Below are 14522 nucleotides of genomic sequence, written 5' to 3'. Positions count from 1 at the left end.
TTGAGACATACATTTTATATATTTTTGAATCACAGCATCTATTAATCTTTTAACGAGGAAAAGAAAACCCTAGAACCAGTCTGCTTTGGGGGAATATTTCCCACGATGTTGCTCTTGTGACACACTGCCACACTTTCCCACGCATGCTCATTTAAGCGCGCGGAAAGGCGCGCGCACAGCTGACGGCGCAAGAGGCGGAGCTTGTGGAGCGAGAGCACGTGAGTCCACGCGCCGAAAGTAGGTTACAGCAGCGAGCGAAAGAAGACATTGAGCTCTTGTCCAGGAACGAAGTGGGAAGGCCAGGAGCTACAATATTTTATTGCGTACAGTCCACGCTGAATTACAGGAAGAATACTTATGCTACACGGAGTAAATACGGAAACAATCTTACTAATAATCTATTCGTTTGATATTTTGTTTGTTTCACAGACCAGCTATTAGAAATCATATGAGAGTTTGTTTTATTTTTTATTCAAAGGCTCCTTTTTGGAGCGAAAAAGCTTGTTTATATTCCTCCATTTTATTTTCATTCGCCTACCTGGAGATTTATGACTAAAAATTAATACAGCAAGAAAATGAGAGGTAAGTTTTATTCTAATAATACTTAAACAAATATGTTATTTTGCTCGTTAGTTTTGTATGGGAATAATGTAAACTGTGGTGGATGCATTACTTTGAAGTAGCCTACTGTACAGTCAGCTCTGAAGTGCGCGTGTTGAAATCAGGCGCGCTTGGCAATGAACGACGACACAGATCTCAGATAAACTTCAACGGACTATTTGACCATGACATGCTTTAAGACAAATAACCCAGTACTCTATGTCCCCCCTCAAGATATTTTCTAATCGTATTTAGATACTTAAAACCACTGCACTTAGAAATCAGATACATTTTTAAAAATACATAAAATTCAAGTTTAAGTATATATCTATTTGCATGGATATTTGCGGCCGTTTCCCATAGGCTTAGACTATACATACATGACATGTAAATGCGTGTCAATCAGTCTGCAGTTAAACTTCGAGTGTGATCTGTTTGTCTTTGCATGTAGGATGACAATAATAATTTCGATGTAGTTACTTTTTTTCGCCAGCAATTGGCAGCAATCGTTTTTGGTTATGTAAGAGGGGTGGTGATTGAAATGGCTTTCACGAAAAACATTATATAATCGTGTAATCTATTTGTTATTAGGCCTACAGAGATTGTTTGTTCAGCTCAGTTTGCCATTCTGCATGTAGCCTAGATACTAGGTAGGTTATAGGTTATCTGGCGAAGTGACTATTGTTGGCCATAATGAATTTAAACACATTTTATAATATTAAAATAATACAAATATTAAAAAATGCTCCCAACCCCTCAACTCGAGAGTGCTGATTTCGTGTCAGTTCTAATTGGTGGTGCGCAGCGGGTGTTTGATATCGCGTGTTGAGGGCGCGTTGTTGTTCTCTTCATCCCGGCATGGAGGACTGTGGGAGAGAGACCACTGTTCCATTGACCTAGTTCTGTCATTGAGGATTACACAGCATTCAGCGAAGTGTTGAAGGATTGGTGGGGACTGTGGAGGCATGGTTTCTGAGGGGTATCGTAATTTCAAAAACGATCCATTAGCCATTACTTCAATCTGAGGACATTGGCATGTGCAAACCAATGCGGGTTGTGTGTCAACAACAGAGACTTTGCTGATGCATAAGTAAAAACTTTTGCCAACAAGGAAAATTTAAACCAATAAAGTTTATTATAGTCCACATATTATTTGCTACATTGTTTAAAAAAAAGTGATATCTGTGTAGCCTATCAGTGTTTAACAGATTGTTTTGTATCATATTTCTATGGCAAATTATTTACATAAACTGAAAGATCATCAATCATTAATAATGGGTAGCAACAACCAGTAGCCTACATTCACCTCTCAGCCCTCACCCTGTTTCCATTGTGAGTTTAGCTACTTGACTAAATCAACCAGAATCTATGTCACCCATTTGTTTTTAAGGACTGCTTGCTTATGTAATAGGATATATTATGAAATTCCCAGCTCTCATTCTCTCCAGTGATCCACACCTCTGTGGATATGCATGGTCCCCTGGGTGCCAATGGCAGGACCACTGTAAACTTAATGGATGCAGCCACTGTAGTGATGACTTTTATGAAGTGCACTTCTCCTAGGTGAGAAGAGAACTCTGTCTGCCACACTGTCTGAAGTGCAACAGCCATGTAGTGCATAGTTTTAGCAAGGGATCAAAGACAAAGTAGAGCAGTGGAGGCATCTCTCTGCTCCCAAGGGCACTGTTGATCAAGCTCAAAGTCATTATCTGTCAGGAGATGTTCACAGTGGGGCTACAGAATGTGTGAAGGTGCCTCTCTCTGACAACTGGCTGCTAATGTTCCACTCCCTGGAGCTTTAACTCTTGCCCTGCTTAGAGTTGATTCATCCTCCTTTGACTCCCTATACAGTATAACTAGACCAGTGTTGGGAATTGTGCCTGGCCAGGAAAAAAACAACGGACCTCAGATTAAGGCTATAGGCTACATACAATGAAAAACTGCTGGCCCAAAGTACAGTCTGACTATTTGTTTGGGAGCAGAGTCGTAAAGACATGGAGTTATATATATGATGTGTCGAAATGTGGTTGTAGCACAGCCCTAAATATGTTCCAGTGGGGGGGATGAGCACACACGATTATATGGTGTCCAAAGCAGAGGACAAAAGTACATTTGTTTAAAATGTTTGTTTTTACAGCTTTTTTTGATACATATACATTTTAATTGCATTTTACATACATGGTACTTTCACAGCATTCACATAACAAAGATATATATTTTTTTTTTTTATACAGACATATTTTGGATAGCTAGTACTCAGACGTCTACGGTCTACATTATACAGTATATAGTGTTTTCAGTAATAACTATTACCAATCATGTGCTTTTTATTCCCAACCCTCAGCTGCTCTCGGCCCATCCCTCCTGTCTCTGTAGACCACCCTCTTTTGATTTCCATGTGCCATATATTTTTCAAATGTGCTGTGATGTCTTACAGGAAATTTGAACCTTTCCAATCGCATAGTATCAACAGATTGTGAGTTTTTGATTACATTTTCTCCTAAGAGTATTATAATATTGTTGACTGATTAACTATGGCTTTCCAAATCACCCAACACTGCCATCATCACCCAACACAATCATCGACCAACACAACACAATTTTAAATGTTATGATTTTTAAGCCATTCCTTAACCTGTGACTCGAAATAAGCTACATGGGGAGAATACCATAATAAATTATCTAAGATTCTGTCTCTTTGCAGGAAAATGTGCAGAGCTAAGATTGTTGTATGCTCCATATATACAGTATATAGCATCCAATTTGTATCTTTAATATATGGCAGACAAACAAGTTCCCTACCCTCTTCCCCTTCCACTTGCTTCCTCCATGTAGGTTGGAGTCATTAAAACACTTTTTTCAACCACTCCACAAATTTCTTGTTAACAAACTATAGTTTTGGCAAGTCGGTTAGGACATGTACTTTGTGCATGACACAAGTAATTCTTCCAACAATTGTTTACAGACATATTATTTCACTGTATCACAATTCCAGAGTTGTCAGAAGTTTACATACACTAAGTTGACTGTGCCTTTAAACAGCTTGGAAAAATCCAGAAAATGTTGTCATGGCTTTAGAAGCTTCTGAGAGGCTAATTGACATCATTTGAGTCAATTGGAGGTGTACCTGTGGATGTATTTCAATACCTACCTTCAAACTCAGTGCCTCTTTGCTTGACATGGGAAAATCAAAAGGAATCAGCCAAGACCTCAGAAAAAAATTGTGCACCTACACGAGTCTGGTTCATCCTTGGGAGCAATTTCCAAACGCCTGATGGTACCACATTTACCTGTACAAACAGTAGTACGCAAGTATAAACACCATGGGACCACGCAGCCGTCATACTGCTTAGGAAGGAGATGCGTTCTGTCTCCTAGAGATGAACGTACTTTGATGTGAAAAGTGCAAATCAAATCCAGAACAACAGCAAAAAACCTTGTGAAGATGCTGGAGGAAACAGGTACAAAAGTATATATCCACAGTAAAACGAGTCCCTTTATCAACATAACCTGGAAGGCCACTCAGCAAGGAAGAAGCCACTGCTCCAAAACCGCCATTAAAAAAAGCCAGACTACGGTTTGCAACTGCACATGGAGACAAAGATTGTACCTTTTGGAGAAATGTCCTCTGGTCTGATGAAACAAAGATAGAACTGTTTGGCCATAATGACCATCGTTATGTTTGGAGGAAAAAGGGGGTGGCTTGCAAGCCGAAGAACACCATCCCAACCGTGAAGCACGGGGGTGACCGCATCATGTTGTGGGGGTGCTTTGCTGCAGGAGGGTCATGTGCACTTCACAAAATACATGACAACACGAGGATGGAAAATATTGTGGATATATTGAAGCAACATCTCGAAGACATCAGTCAGGAAGATAAAGTTTGGTCGCAAATGGACAATGACCCCAAGCATACTTCCAAAGTTGTGGCAAAATGGCTTAAGGACAACAAAGTCAAGGTATTGGAGTGGCCATCACAAAGCCCTGACCTCAATCATATAAAACATTTGTAGGCAGAACTGAAAAAGCGTGTGTGAGCAAGGAGGCCTACAAACCCGACTCAGTTACATCAGCTCTGTCAGGAGGAATGGGCCAAAATTCACCCAACTTATTGTGGGAAGCTTATGGAAAGCTACCTGAAACATTTGACCCAAGTTAAACAATTTTAAAGGTGATGCTACCAAATACTAATTGAGTGTATGTACACTTCTGACCCACTGGGAATGTGATGAAAGAAATAAAAGCTGAAATAAATCATTCTCACTAGTATTATTCTGGCATTTCACATTCTTAAAATAGTGGTGATCCTAACTGACCTAAGACAGGGAATTTTTACTCCGATTAAATATCAGGAATTGTGAAAACTGAGTTTAAATGTATTTGGCTAAGGTGTATGTAAACATCCGACTTCAACTGTATGTTACACTCAAAATGATATATGGCAGTGGAGTAAAATACATAGAGAGCAAAAGAGAAGTGGATGCTTCATATGCCACAAACCACACCCATAATATAAGAATAAATGCGGAATTTCAAATAAAAAGTCAAAGCAACGACCAAATAAAAGCATTTAACAAAAAATTATACATTTTGGGAAACAAACAAAAAATGTACAATCTGGTTATGTCATTTATTTTCCTACGCAATATTTAGTATTAACACAGTATCACTGATTGTTACCTAATGTAGCTGGGCTAGATCGTCAGTCACCATCAATGGTACCGTACACACTTATGTCCACTCTCAGTCCACTCTTGTTACTTCTACAGAGGAATTACTCAATCCTCTTGTGCATATTTAAAGAGTAGGGCTCTGTATCATCCATACACTCTCACAGAATACTACTTTGTGTAGGTAGGCCACGCTGACGTCGAGAGAGGGAGAAGTTATCACTATCGACAAAGCTGTTTAGAAAACAGGTGCTTGGTACTGTAGGCCCCATCAGCAGCCTAGCCCAGAGAGAGGGTTATGTTTAATCAACTAAATGTCCCCTTCACCTTGCAATAAAGCTCTAGGACAAGAGCACCTCACACCAGATGTTCCATATTGTATATATACCTTCAACCCTTAACGCATATGCAATGTAGGTTAAACATACAGTGTGTCAAGTAAATACAAAGTGCAAGGTAAATAGGAACTTTGGACTCCCTATGAGCTGTTTGGAGTAAGATAAGAGAGCAAAGTCTCTGTGACTACAGTCTTTACTGCTGGGACAAGCAAACTGACTGGCAGAGACTCACACTGACACAGAGTTGCCTCAGAAGATACCTCAAGATATATGAACTCTGATAACTGACAGTACCACCAACTGCTTTAGGGCACTAAAACTCTAATCAAATCCCATCCTCAATCACAATTGTCTGCAGATTGTGATAGCATGAACATTTTCAGACTTTGACAACACTCCTCTCCCACTTAGTAGATGACTATTACAACACAAATTGTGTCCCTTAATATACATTGTTTCTCTCTCTCTCTCTCTCTCATATATATATATATATATATATATATATATATTTATATATATATATCCTACAGTACATTCGGAAAGTATTCAGACCCCTTTACTCTTTCCACATTTTCTTACCTTACAGTCTCATTCTAAAATGGATGAAATTGTTTTTTCCCCCCTCATCAATCTATACACAACACCCCATAATGACAAAGCAAAAACAGGTTTTTAGAAATGTTTGCTAATTTATTCAAAATGAATATCTGAAATATATTATTTACAAGTATTCAGACCCTTTACTCAGTACTTTGTTGAAGCACCTTTGGCAGCGATTAGAGTCTGGAGCCTTCTTGAGTATGACACTACAAGCTTGGCACACCTGTATTTGGGGAGTTTTTCCCATTCTTCTCTGCAGATCCTCAAACTCTGTTAGGTTGGATGGGTAGCGTCGCTGCACAGCTATTTTCAGGTCTCTCCAGAGATGTTCGATCGGGTTCAATTCCAGGCTCTGGCTGGGCCACTCAAGGACATTCGGAGACTGAAGCCACTCTTGTGTTGTCTTGGCTGTGTGCTTAGGGTTGTTGTCCTGTTAGAAGGTGAACCTTTGCCTCCAGTTTGAGGTTCTGAGCTCTCTGGAGCAGGGTTTCATCAAGGATCTCTCTGTACTTTGCTCAGTTCATCTTTCCCTCTATCCAGACTAGTCTCCCAGTCCCTGCCGCTAAAAAACATCCCCACAACATGATGCTGCCACCACCATGCTTCACCATAGGGATGGTGCCAGGTTTCCTCCAGACGTGACGCTTGGCATTCATGCCAACGAGTTCAATCTTGTTTTCATCAGACCAGAGAATCTTGTTTAGGTGCCGTTTTGCAAACTCCAAGTGGGCTGTCATGTGCATTTTACTGAGGAGTGGCTTCTGTCTAGTCACTCTACCATAAAGGCCTGTTTGGTGGAGTGCTGCAGAGATGGTTGTCCTTCTAGAAGGTTCTCCCATCTCCACAGAAGGAACTCTGGAGCTCTGTCAGAGTGACCATCGGGTTCTTGGTCACCTCCCTGACCAAGGCCCTTCTTCCCCGATTTCTCAGTTTGGCCGGGCGGCCAGGTCCAGGAAGAGTCTTGGTGGTTCCAAACTTCTTCTATTTAAGTAATGCAGGCCACTGTGTTCTTGGGGACCTTCAATGGTGCAGAAATGTTTTGGTACACTTCCCCAGATCTGTGCCTCGACACAATCTTGTCTCGGAGCTCTACGGAAAATTCCTTTCAACCTCATGGCTTGACTTAATGGAATTTGCTCTGACATGCACTGTCAACTAAGTGAACTTATGTAGACAGGTGTGTGCCTTAACAAATCATGTCCAATCAATTGAATTCACCGCAGGTGGACTCTAATTACGTTGTAGAAACATCTCAAGGGTGATCAATGGAAACAGGATGCACCTGAGCTCAATTTCGAGTCTCATAGCAAAGGGTCTGAAAGTAAGTAAATAAGTTTTGTTTTGTATTTTTAATAAATTGGCAAACATTTCTAAACCTGTTTTCGCTTTGTCATCATGGGGTATTATGTGTAGATTGATGAGGGGGGAAAACATGTCATCCATTTTAGAATAAGGCTGTAATGTAACAAAATGTGGGAAAAGGGAAGGGGTCTGAATACTTTCCAAATGCCCTGTATATCATCTTATCTCACTCATATTGGTTACACTTTCTTTTACTGCCCACTAATTACCTGGTATTTACCATGGTGCAATGTTTATTTTTACATAATTATTACTTTTTGTTTTCCTAGAGAGTGCATTTATGAGAGTAACATCCAAATAGTCCTTGGTCTAAACTTGACAGAGCATGACTACAGGTCAAATGTCCCTGACCCATTGATCAAAACAGAAATGTAAGGCCCATGAAAAATGTCCAGAAACATTGCTGACATTCTGAACTGCTACATAGTGCTACGTACTACTATATGGTCATTGTAAAAAATAAAAAGTTCTTAACTGACTTGCCTAGTTAAATAAAGGTTTAATTAATGAATGAAAAACAATATGGCGCTGTGTGTACTTTACATGCCATATACTTCCACGTGATTAAGAGATTGTTCTCAAATGAATTAGTCATCCATTTGAATTGTGTGAAAAGTTTTCAAGTGTTGAATCCATGAGCACTTTATGTAACTATGTCCAGGCAGCCCATTACATTCCTGCAGGTCTCTGTGGCCATGCTAGGGGTATTAATAGTTTTATGGACAGCTGAAACTGCACTGAAATACTTGACATGCTGCCACAAGTTGAGCACCAGTGTAAGTTACAGCCAGGGCCCCTTCAGAATATACTGTATGTTGAAAATACTCTTGTACTGCCTGGTGTTACATAAGTGGAAAATGGATGGCAATACAGCTGTATTTACTCTACAGTTTCTAAAGTACTCATTAATCTTTCACTTATCAAACATAGACTGTTTTCTTAAGCCTGTGAACATTTCCATTCCCCTGTCAGTGATTGAACCAGATTTGGTTCCAACTTAAAACAGGAAAGAAAGAAATCGGATAACATGCCTTGCAAGGCCACCACCCGAAGTACCTCCCCCTTGCTGAATGGGAAAGTGTGTCAGTAGAACAGCTCCTTCTCTCTCGTAGCCTGACTGCTCTGCAGCTGAGCGGCATGTGAGTTAACATATCAGAGACAAAGCTATGCTCCCAGGAACCAATGTGAGCGAAAGGGGAGGGTTGGCTTTTCACAGCATTGCTAGGGTGACCTCCTCCCTGAATGAGTGTTTTCGTGGAGCAAAGCCAGACAGCAGTTATATAACATGGAGAGGGTGGGGGCCAGGAGTGCTGGATGTGGTAGAGTTTTTTTTTCCACTGCCTGTATTTATTTCCTTTTTTGATGAGCTGGTAAAGGGCAGTTAATACTGTTGCTGCCTGCAAATTAAATGTTACCTAACGCCTTGCGTCACTGTAAAACAAAGTAGTTCAGAAAAAATCATTCAACACACCCAGCAGTCAAAGCAAACAGAGAAAAAAACAATAGTTTTTTGAGAGTAGCCATTTTATCTTCTGTAGCGTCGGACGCTCTCCTGGAGCTGGTACTTTTGTTAACCTCTTGACATTTAGTTCACCCTGGAGGAGGAACAGTGCCAGTGAAACTTTATAACCCCAGACCCCAGCTAATGCAATTGACCTTCTACTCTGGGCCATAGGAGGCCCTGCCACTTAGATAAACAGCATAATTTCAAAAACAGCCTGTTTCAGGGAGAGAGGGCTCAGGGCTGTGCGCACACTGTTGCACACACTGTTAAAGTTATAGTCTATGTGTTCCATTTGTAGAGTCTGGCAGGATGCATTGTTCTAATTTCTTTCATCCCACGAGTTGACATTTAAACAATATTTAATATGAATACATTTATTTTATCGCTTGGGTGGAATGTTTTTATCTGCAAATTGTTGCAGATTGGCTTTTGCATTTGATAGTGTTTCTTTTGGGTTCAAAATCAGGGCAGTTGGTAATAACGATGAAACAGATTAAAAGGTGGCTATTCCTCTTTATTTGATAGCGTTTATGGGGATGTTTCTTATGTCTCCACCTCTCGTGCACTTTCTCACACAGTTCTGGCACAATTCACAAGACTCCTTATCACCAGACGATTGAACCATGTCATACTAGAGATTAATTAACCCAACCCAAGACACCATCAAAGTAGAATTTATTATCTAGTCTAGGGACTATTGAACAACAGCTATTGGACAACTTGTATGAAGCACCACTCAATAATGTACATCCACCTAACATGTTCAAATGTGTTAAGTATGCAATGCACTAATGTGTTATTGACTGTACGTTTGTTTATTTGTTTATGTGTAACTGTGTTGTTGTTTGTCGCACTGCTTTGCTTTATCTTGGCCAGGTCGCAGTTGTAAATGAGAACTTGTTCTCAACTGGACTAACTGGTTAAATAAAGGTGAAATAATTAAAAAAATAAAAATGTTCCTCCTCTCTCCTTCCAGCACAAATTGAAGTAATACCCTGCAAGATCTGTGGGGACAAGTCATCAGGGATCCACTATGGCGTAATCACCTGTGAAGGCTGCAAGGTGAGCGACCTCAACCTCGGCGTGCCTTGGAAATCTGTTCACTCCACTGGAGTGTTCTATTTTAGTTTATCATACTCTCATCCCTCAGCAAATTCAATCAATATAGATATTTATATATTGTATGCCCTTGTCCAGTACTTCAGCCCTCCCTGCTTCTGTACCTGTGTTCATGGTGTTTGTGCTTGTGTGTGTGTTTGTAGGGTTTCTTCAGACGCAGCCAGCAGAACAATGCTATGTACTCCTGCTCCCGGCAGAGGAACTGTCTGATTGACCGCACCAATCGGAATCGCTGCCAACATTGCCGGCTGCAGAAGTGCCTGGCCCTGGGCATGAGCCGTGATGGTGAGTGTCAAACACAAACACAACAAGGTCAGTTCAGAGGGCATCACTGTCTGTCAGTCTCTTCACTGGATGCTAGGGCTCTCCGGGTCTTATTGAAAGGCCATGTGTAGAGTTCAGTTTTTGCTGTGTGAAATCACTGCTTGAATCATGCCAGAGACACAGCAGTGATGCTATGGAATTCAAATATCAGTGGTTTTTATTCTATATTTAGTTTTATATTGGCTCCATATGGGTGTATGAGCTCATAATTCATTCCCTGGTTATTGACTGACTCTTTATCTCCTTTGCTGGTACAGCTGTGAAGTTTGGCCGCATGTCCAAAAAGCAGAGAGACAGCCTATACGCTGAGGTCCAGAAGCACCAGGCATCCCAGGAGTTAGCTGCTGCCCGTGAGGTGGGAGCCGAGATCGAAGGTCATGGCCGGGCATACAGCAGAGGCTCCAGTGCTGCTCTCAGCGACCTTGATGACATCGCCACTCTGCCGGATGGCCTGCTGTTCGACCTACCCCTGACACCAGAGGGCGCCGAAAGAGAGTACTGCAATCTGGAGATGATAGGGGGCAGCAGCTCCTCCTCTCAGAGTTCGCCCGAACAGAACGGACTGGACTTCAGAGATGGCAACCACCACATCAAGCACGAGTACCAGCTGCTGCATGAGTCCAGCCTGTTCACACACACGCTGCTCAACACTCTACCCGAGGGGTTCTCAATACTTGAGATCGGTAAGTGGAACTGTCACTCTTATCATTATCTGCTTTGTGTCAATATAACGATCACTAGATTGTTTTTCATTGAGTGTGGTTGAAAGCTAACCCATACTTGACTTGTCCATTTCCAGAGCGTATTACTGCTAGTGTGGTAAAGTCTCACATGGAGACCAGTCAGCACGGCAGTGAGGAGCTGAAGAGACTTGTCTGGTCCCTGTACACTCCTGAGGAGACACGCAGCTTCCAGAGCAAGGTAAACATCAATGTCCTGTAGCAGGATTAACTCAGTGGCCTAGTACTCTGTGACCTATATACTCTGACACCCATATGTGCTATTCCAAATGTCATATATAACATGGGCATCCCTCTGGTTTCTCTTTCAGTCTGCGGAAGTCATGTGGCAGCATTGTGCCATTCACCTCACCAATGCCATCCAGTACGTGGTGGAGTTTGCCAAGCGCATCACTGGATTCCTGGATCTTTGTCAGAACGACCAGATCATTCTTCTCAAAGCAGGTCGGTACCTACTGTTAGGACATAGGAGGAGTGCATTTCATAACACTATTCCATGACCTCAGCTTTCTCTGACCTTAAAGCATAGTTCCTGTTCACACAACCTGAGCATGTATCCATTTACTTCATTAACATGTCTCAGTACTTAATGTTGTAATATAGTACTACAACATTAATACACAATAGTATATCTGAAAAACATGTATGTCTATAGTTAGGAAAACAAATTCCAGCATTTGGACTACATTTTAGCATATACAAATAATTTCACCTAATTTGTGCACACAAAATACTGTATTTGTCACATTTTGCATATAGGGCCACTACATTTTGCATATACCTGGAGGTTGCTACATAAATTAACAACATATGATGCAAAGACCACATTCTGTTTCCAACGATTTTGAAGAAAATCGTTATTATTCTCACACTGGTTTTTCATTATGTGATGTTTGTTCATCATCATTGTTTGAATTGTAAAACAATTTATTTGAAAAATGATTTTATTTATAATTTATTGAAATACATATAATTTGTTATGATATGAAATATATGTGTTTTATTAACTGACAACATGGAATTCATGTTCTATTTAATGTTGTTTGTGTATACATTTTGGAGCATCCTCTGTTTCCTTTTTTGCCCTTTCTACCACTGTGTCTGTCTCTCCCTCTCCGTCTTTCCCTCTTCATCTTTGTGGTATATTTATGATCTCTTCTTCAGGATGTCTGGATGTGCTTCTGATTCGCATGTGTCGTGCCTACAACCCCATCAACAACACTGTTCTGTTTGATGGCAAGTTTGCCAGTGCACAGACCTTCAAAGCTCTTGGTGAGTCCCCTCTTTATGAAACCAAATCATTAATATTTATTCACACACCCACATAGTGGGTGTATTCACACACACCAGGTCAACCTTTCATTAGTTTCCGTTTAAAAATAGTGTTTGTTTTTATGACACCTGTTTTTCCCCCTGCTTTCTCCCAGGTTGTGATGACCTTGTGGGTGCCGTGTTTGACCTGGCCAAGAGCCTTAGCCGTATACAGCTCTCTGAAGAGGAAATGGCTCTGTTCAGTGCTGCTGTTCTCCTGTCACCAGGTAATCCTCTCACACTCCCAGCTCTAAATCAGACACTAAGTAATATGTAAGAAGGAAAAACAGCAGAGTCTAACTGTGGTTGTCGCTCTCTTTTTCCTCCAGACCGACCATGGTTGAAAGACACCCAACAGGTGCAGAAGCTTCAAGAGAAAGTATATCTCTCTCTGCAGCATTGTCTACATAGATGTGGCTCATCGGAGGAGAAACTGGCAAAGGTACAGACTGGCAGGGGATGATATATTCCTTTATTCCTCAAACAGGCCTTTGTTAGTGGATTTGGGGTGAAATGTGAAAAATACACATTTTCTGTCTCTCTTTTTCCTTGTCTCACTCTCTCTCTTCTTCTACCTCTAAGATGGTGTCCAAGCTTCCCATGATGAAGTCCATCTGCAATCTCCACATTGACAAGCTCAAGTTTTTCCGTCTCCTCCACCCAGAGACGGCGTACAATTTCCCCCCTCTGTACCGCGAGGTGTTCAGCAGTGAAATCACCTTCCCAGACTCCACAATGGGCTAAAAATCTGTTCAGATATGAAAGTGATTCATATAGAGACAGAAAAATGTAGGGAAAAAGAGGTAGAGAGGGAGAGGAACGTGGCAACAGCGAAGCAACCAGCAGCTCAGTGAAAATCCTGCACGCTACACTTTAGGAACACTACTCTCAGTCGCTTGGACTGTAAGCCAGTCCAGGCTATGAAATTCAACACTAGGTGCTGGGTACTATGAGCATGCTACTTATTTTTGTTGTTGACTAAAATGGTTCTGAGAATGTAATTTTGCAATATCAGATGGTTTTCAAAAAGAGCTTGAGATCTCCCTCAAGTTAAAGTCCTCTGTAAAACGAGTATGATGTCTTTGAATGTACCCCACAGACATGCAGCACAGCCCTAGGTTTGAGACAGAGTGTACTATACACCCTACTATCCTGCCCCATGGAGGAGTTGCTGTGTAGATCTTTATTTTATTGCAGTTCTTCAGCTCAATTTTAGTTTCTTATTTGGTAGTGCCCATACTTTGCAGTTTTGTATGCTATGAACAAACTGTTTAAAGGGACCAAGATCAAACAGATAGTCGGGCAGATTTGTTTTGAATGCAAGTCATGGACACAGAGACCCGGGGTGTCTATTACCATCCATGCAGACTTGCACACACAGCACTAAGACAAAGCACTTATGCTGACCTATATATGTATTTTTACAGGCACACATTCAGACACTGATATTTTTGAGCTCTTGACTTTATTTTTTAAAATGCAATCAAAGACCTCGGTCCCACTACCCTTTCCCCTTGCAAATGCCACTTAGAGAGAAAGAGAGAATCACAGAAGTATTTTGAAAGTATTTTTAAACGTTCCTTACGTATACACTTATATTTAATCATGTAAAATAAAATTAGACAGGGATTTATATAGATATATAGAATGATTCAGGTCGTTATTGTAAAAGAGAATGTGTTTTCAATGACTTACCTGGTTAAATAAAGGCAATTAAATAAAGATACATAGATTCTCCAGGACAGTGTGATGAATGTTCATCTGTCAGTCAAAGACTGCCTGACCATATTCTGGGGAACTGGTATGAAAAATGATTAGATTAATAGCACTTACCATCTAAGAGCCCTCCACCCGATCCGGACCATTTTCTCGTGTTACCAAGAATCTCAGGGTTCCAACTCAAAGACTGCCGATTATCCTCCTGTATCTAACAGAAGAGGGATCTGTGGGACTT

At 41.0% G+C, this 14522-nt stretch overlaps 1 protein-coding gene across 2 annotated transcripts; it reads left to right on the top strand.

The window, feature by feature from the left end:
- Positions 1-250: 250 nt before the first annotated feature.
- Positions 251-14308, top strand: rorca (RAR-related orphan receptor C a). Of its 2 annotated transcripts, XM_064935238.1 has the most exons (11): positions 251-582; positions 3038-3076; positions 10051-10136; positions 10337-10478; positions 10775-11200; positions 11317-11438; positions 11569-11701; positions 12422-12529; positions 12685-12795; positions 12898-13010; positions 13151-14308. In XM_064935238.1, the coding sequence occupies exons 1-11, from the start codon at positions 576-578 to the stop codon at positions 13310-13312; spliced, it is 1449 nt and encodes a 482-aa protein (XP_064791310.1). In that variant the 5' UTR covers positions 251-575; the 3' UTR covers positions 13313-14308. The 2 variants fall into 2 exon arrangements, with proteins under 2 accessions (XP_064791310.1, XP_064791311.1); XM_064935239.1 differs by lacking the exon at positions 3038-3076 and having other exon boundaries at positions 252-582.
- The last annotated feature ends 214 nt before the right edge of the window (positions 14309-14522 follow it).

The sequence above is a fragment of the Oncorhynchus masou genome, chromosome 24 (assembly GCF_036934945.1).
Source record: "Oncorhynchus masou masou isolate Uvic2021 chromosome 24, UVic_Omas_1.1, whole genome shotgun sequence".
Classification (NCBI taxonomy): Eukaryota; Metazoa; Chordata; class Actinopteri; order Salmoniformes; family Salmonidae; genus Oncorhynchus; species Oncorhynchus masou.
The sequence above is the reverse complement of the archived record's forward strand: the minus strand, read 5'-3'. Positions and strand labels throughout refer to the sequence as shown.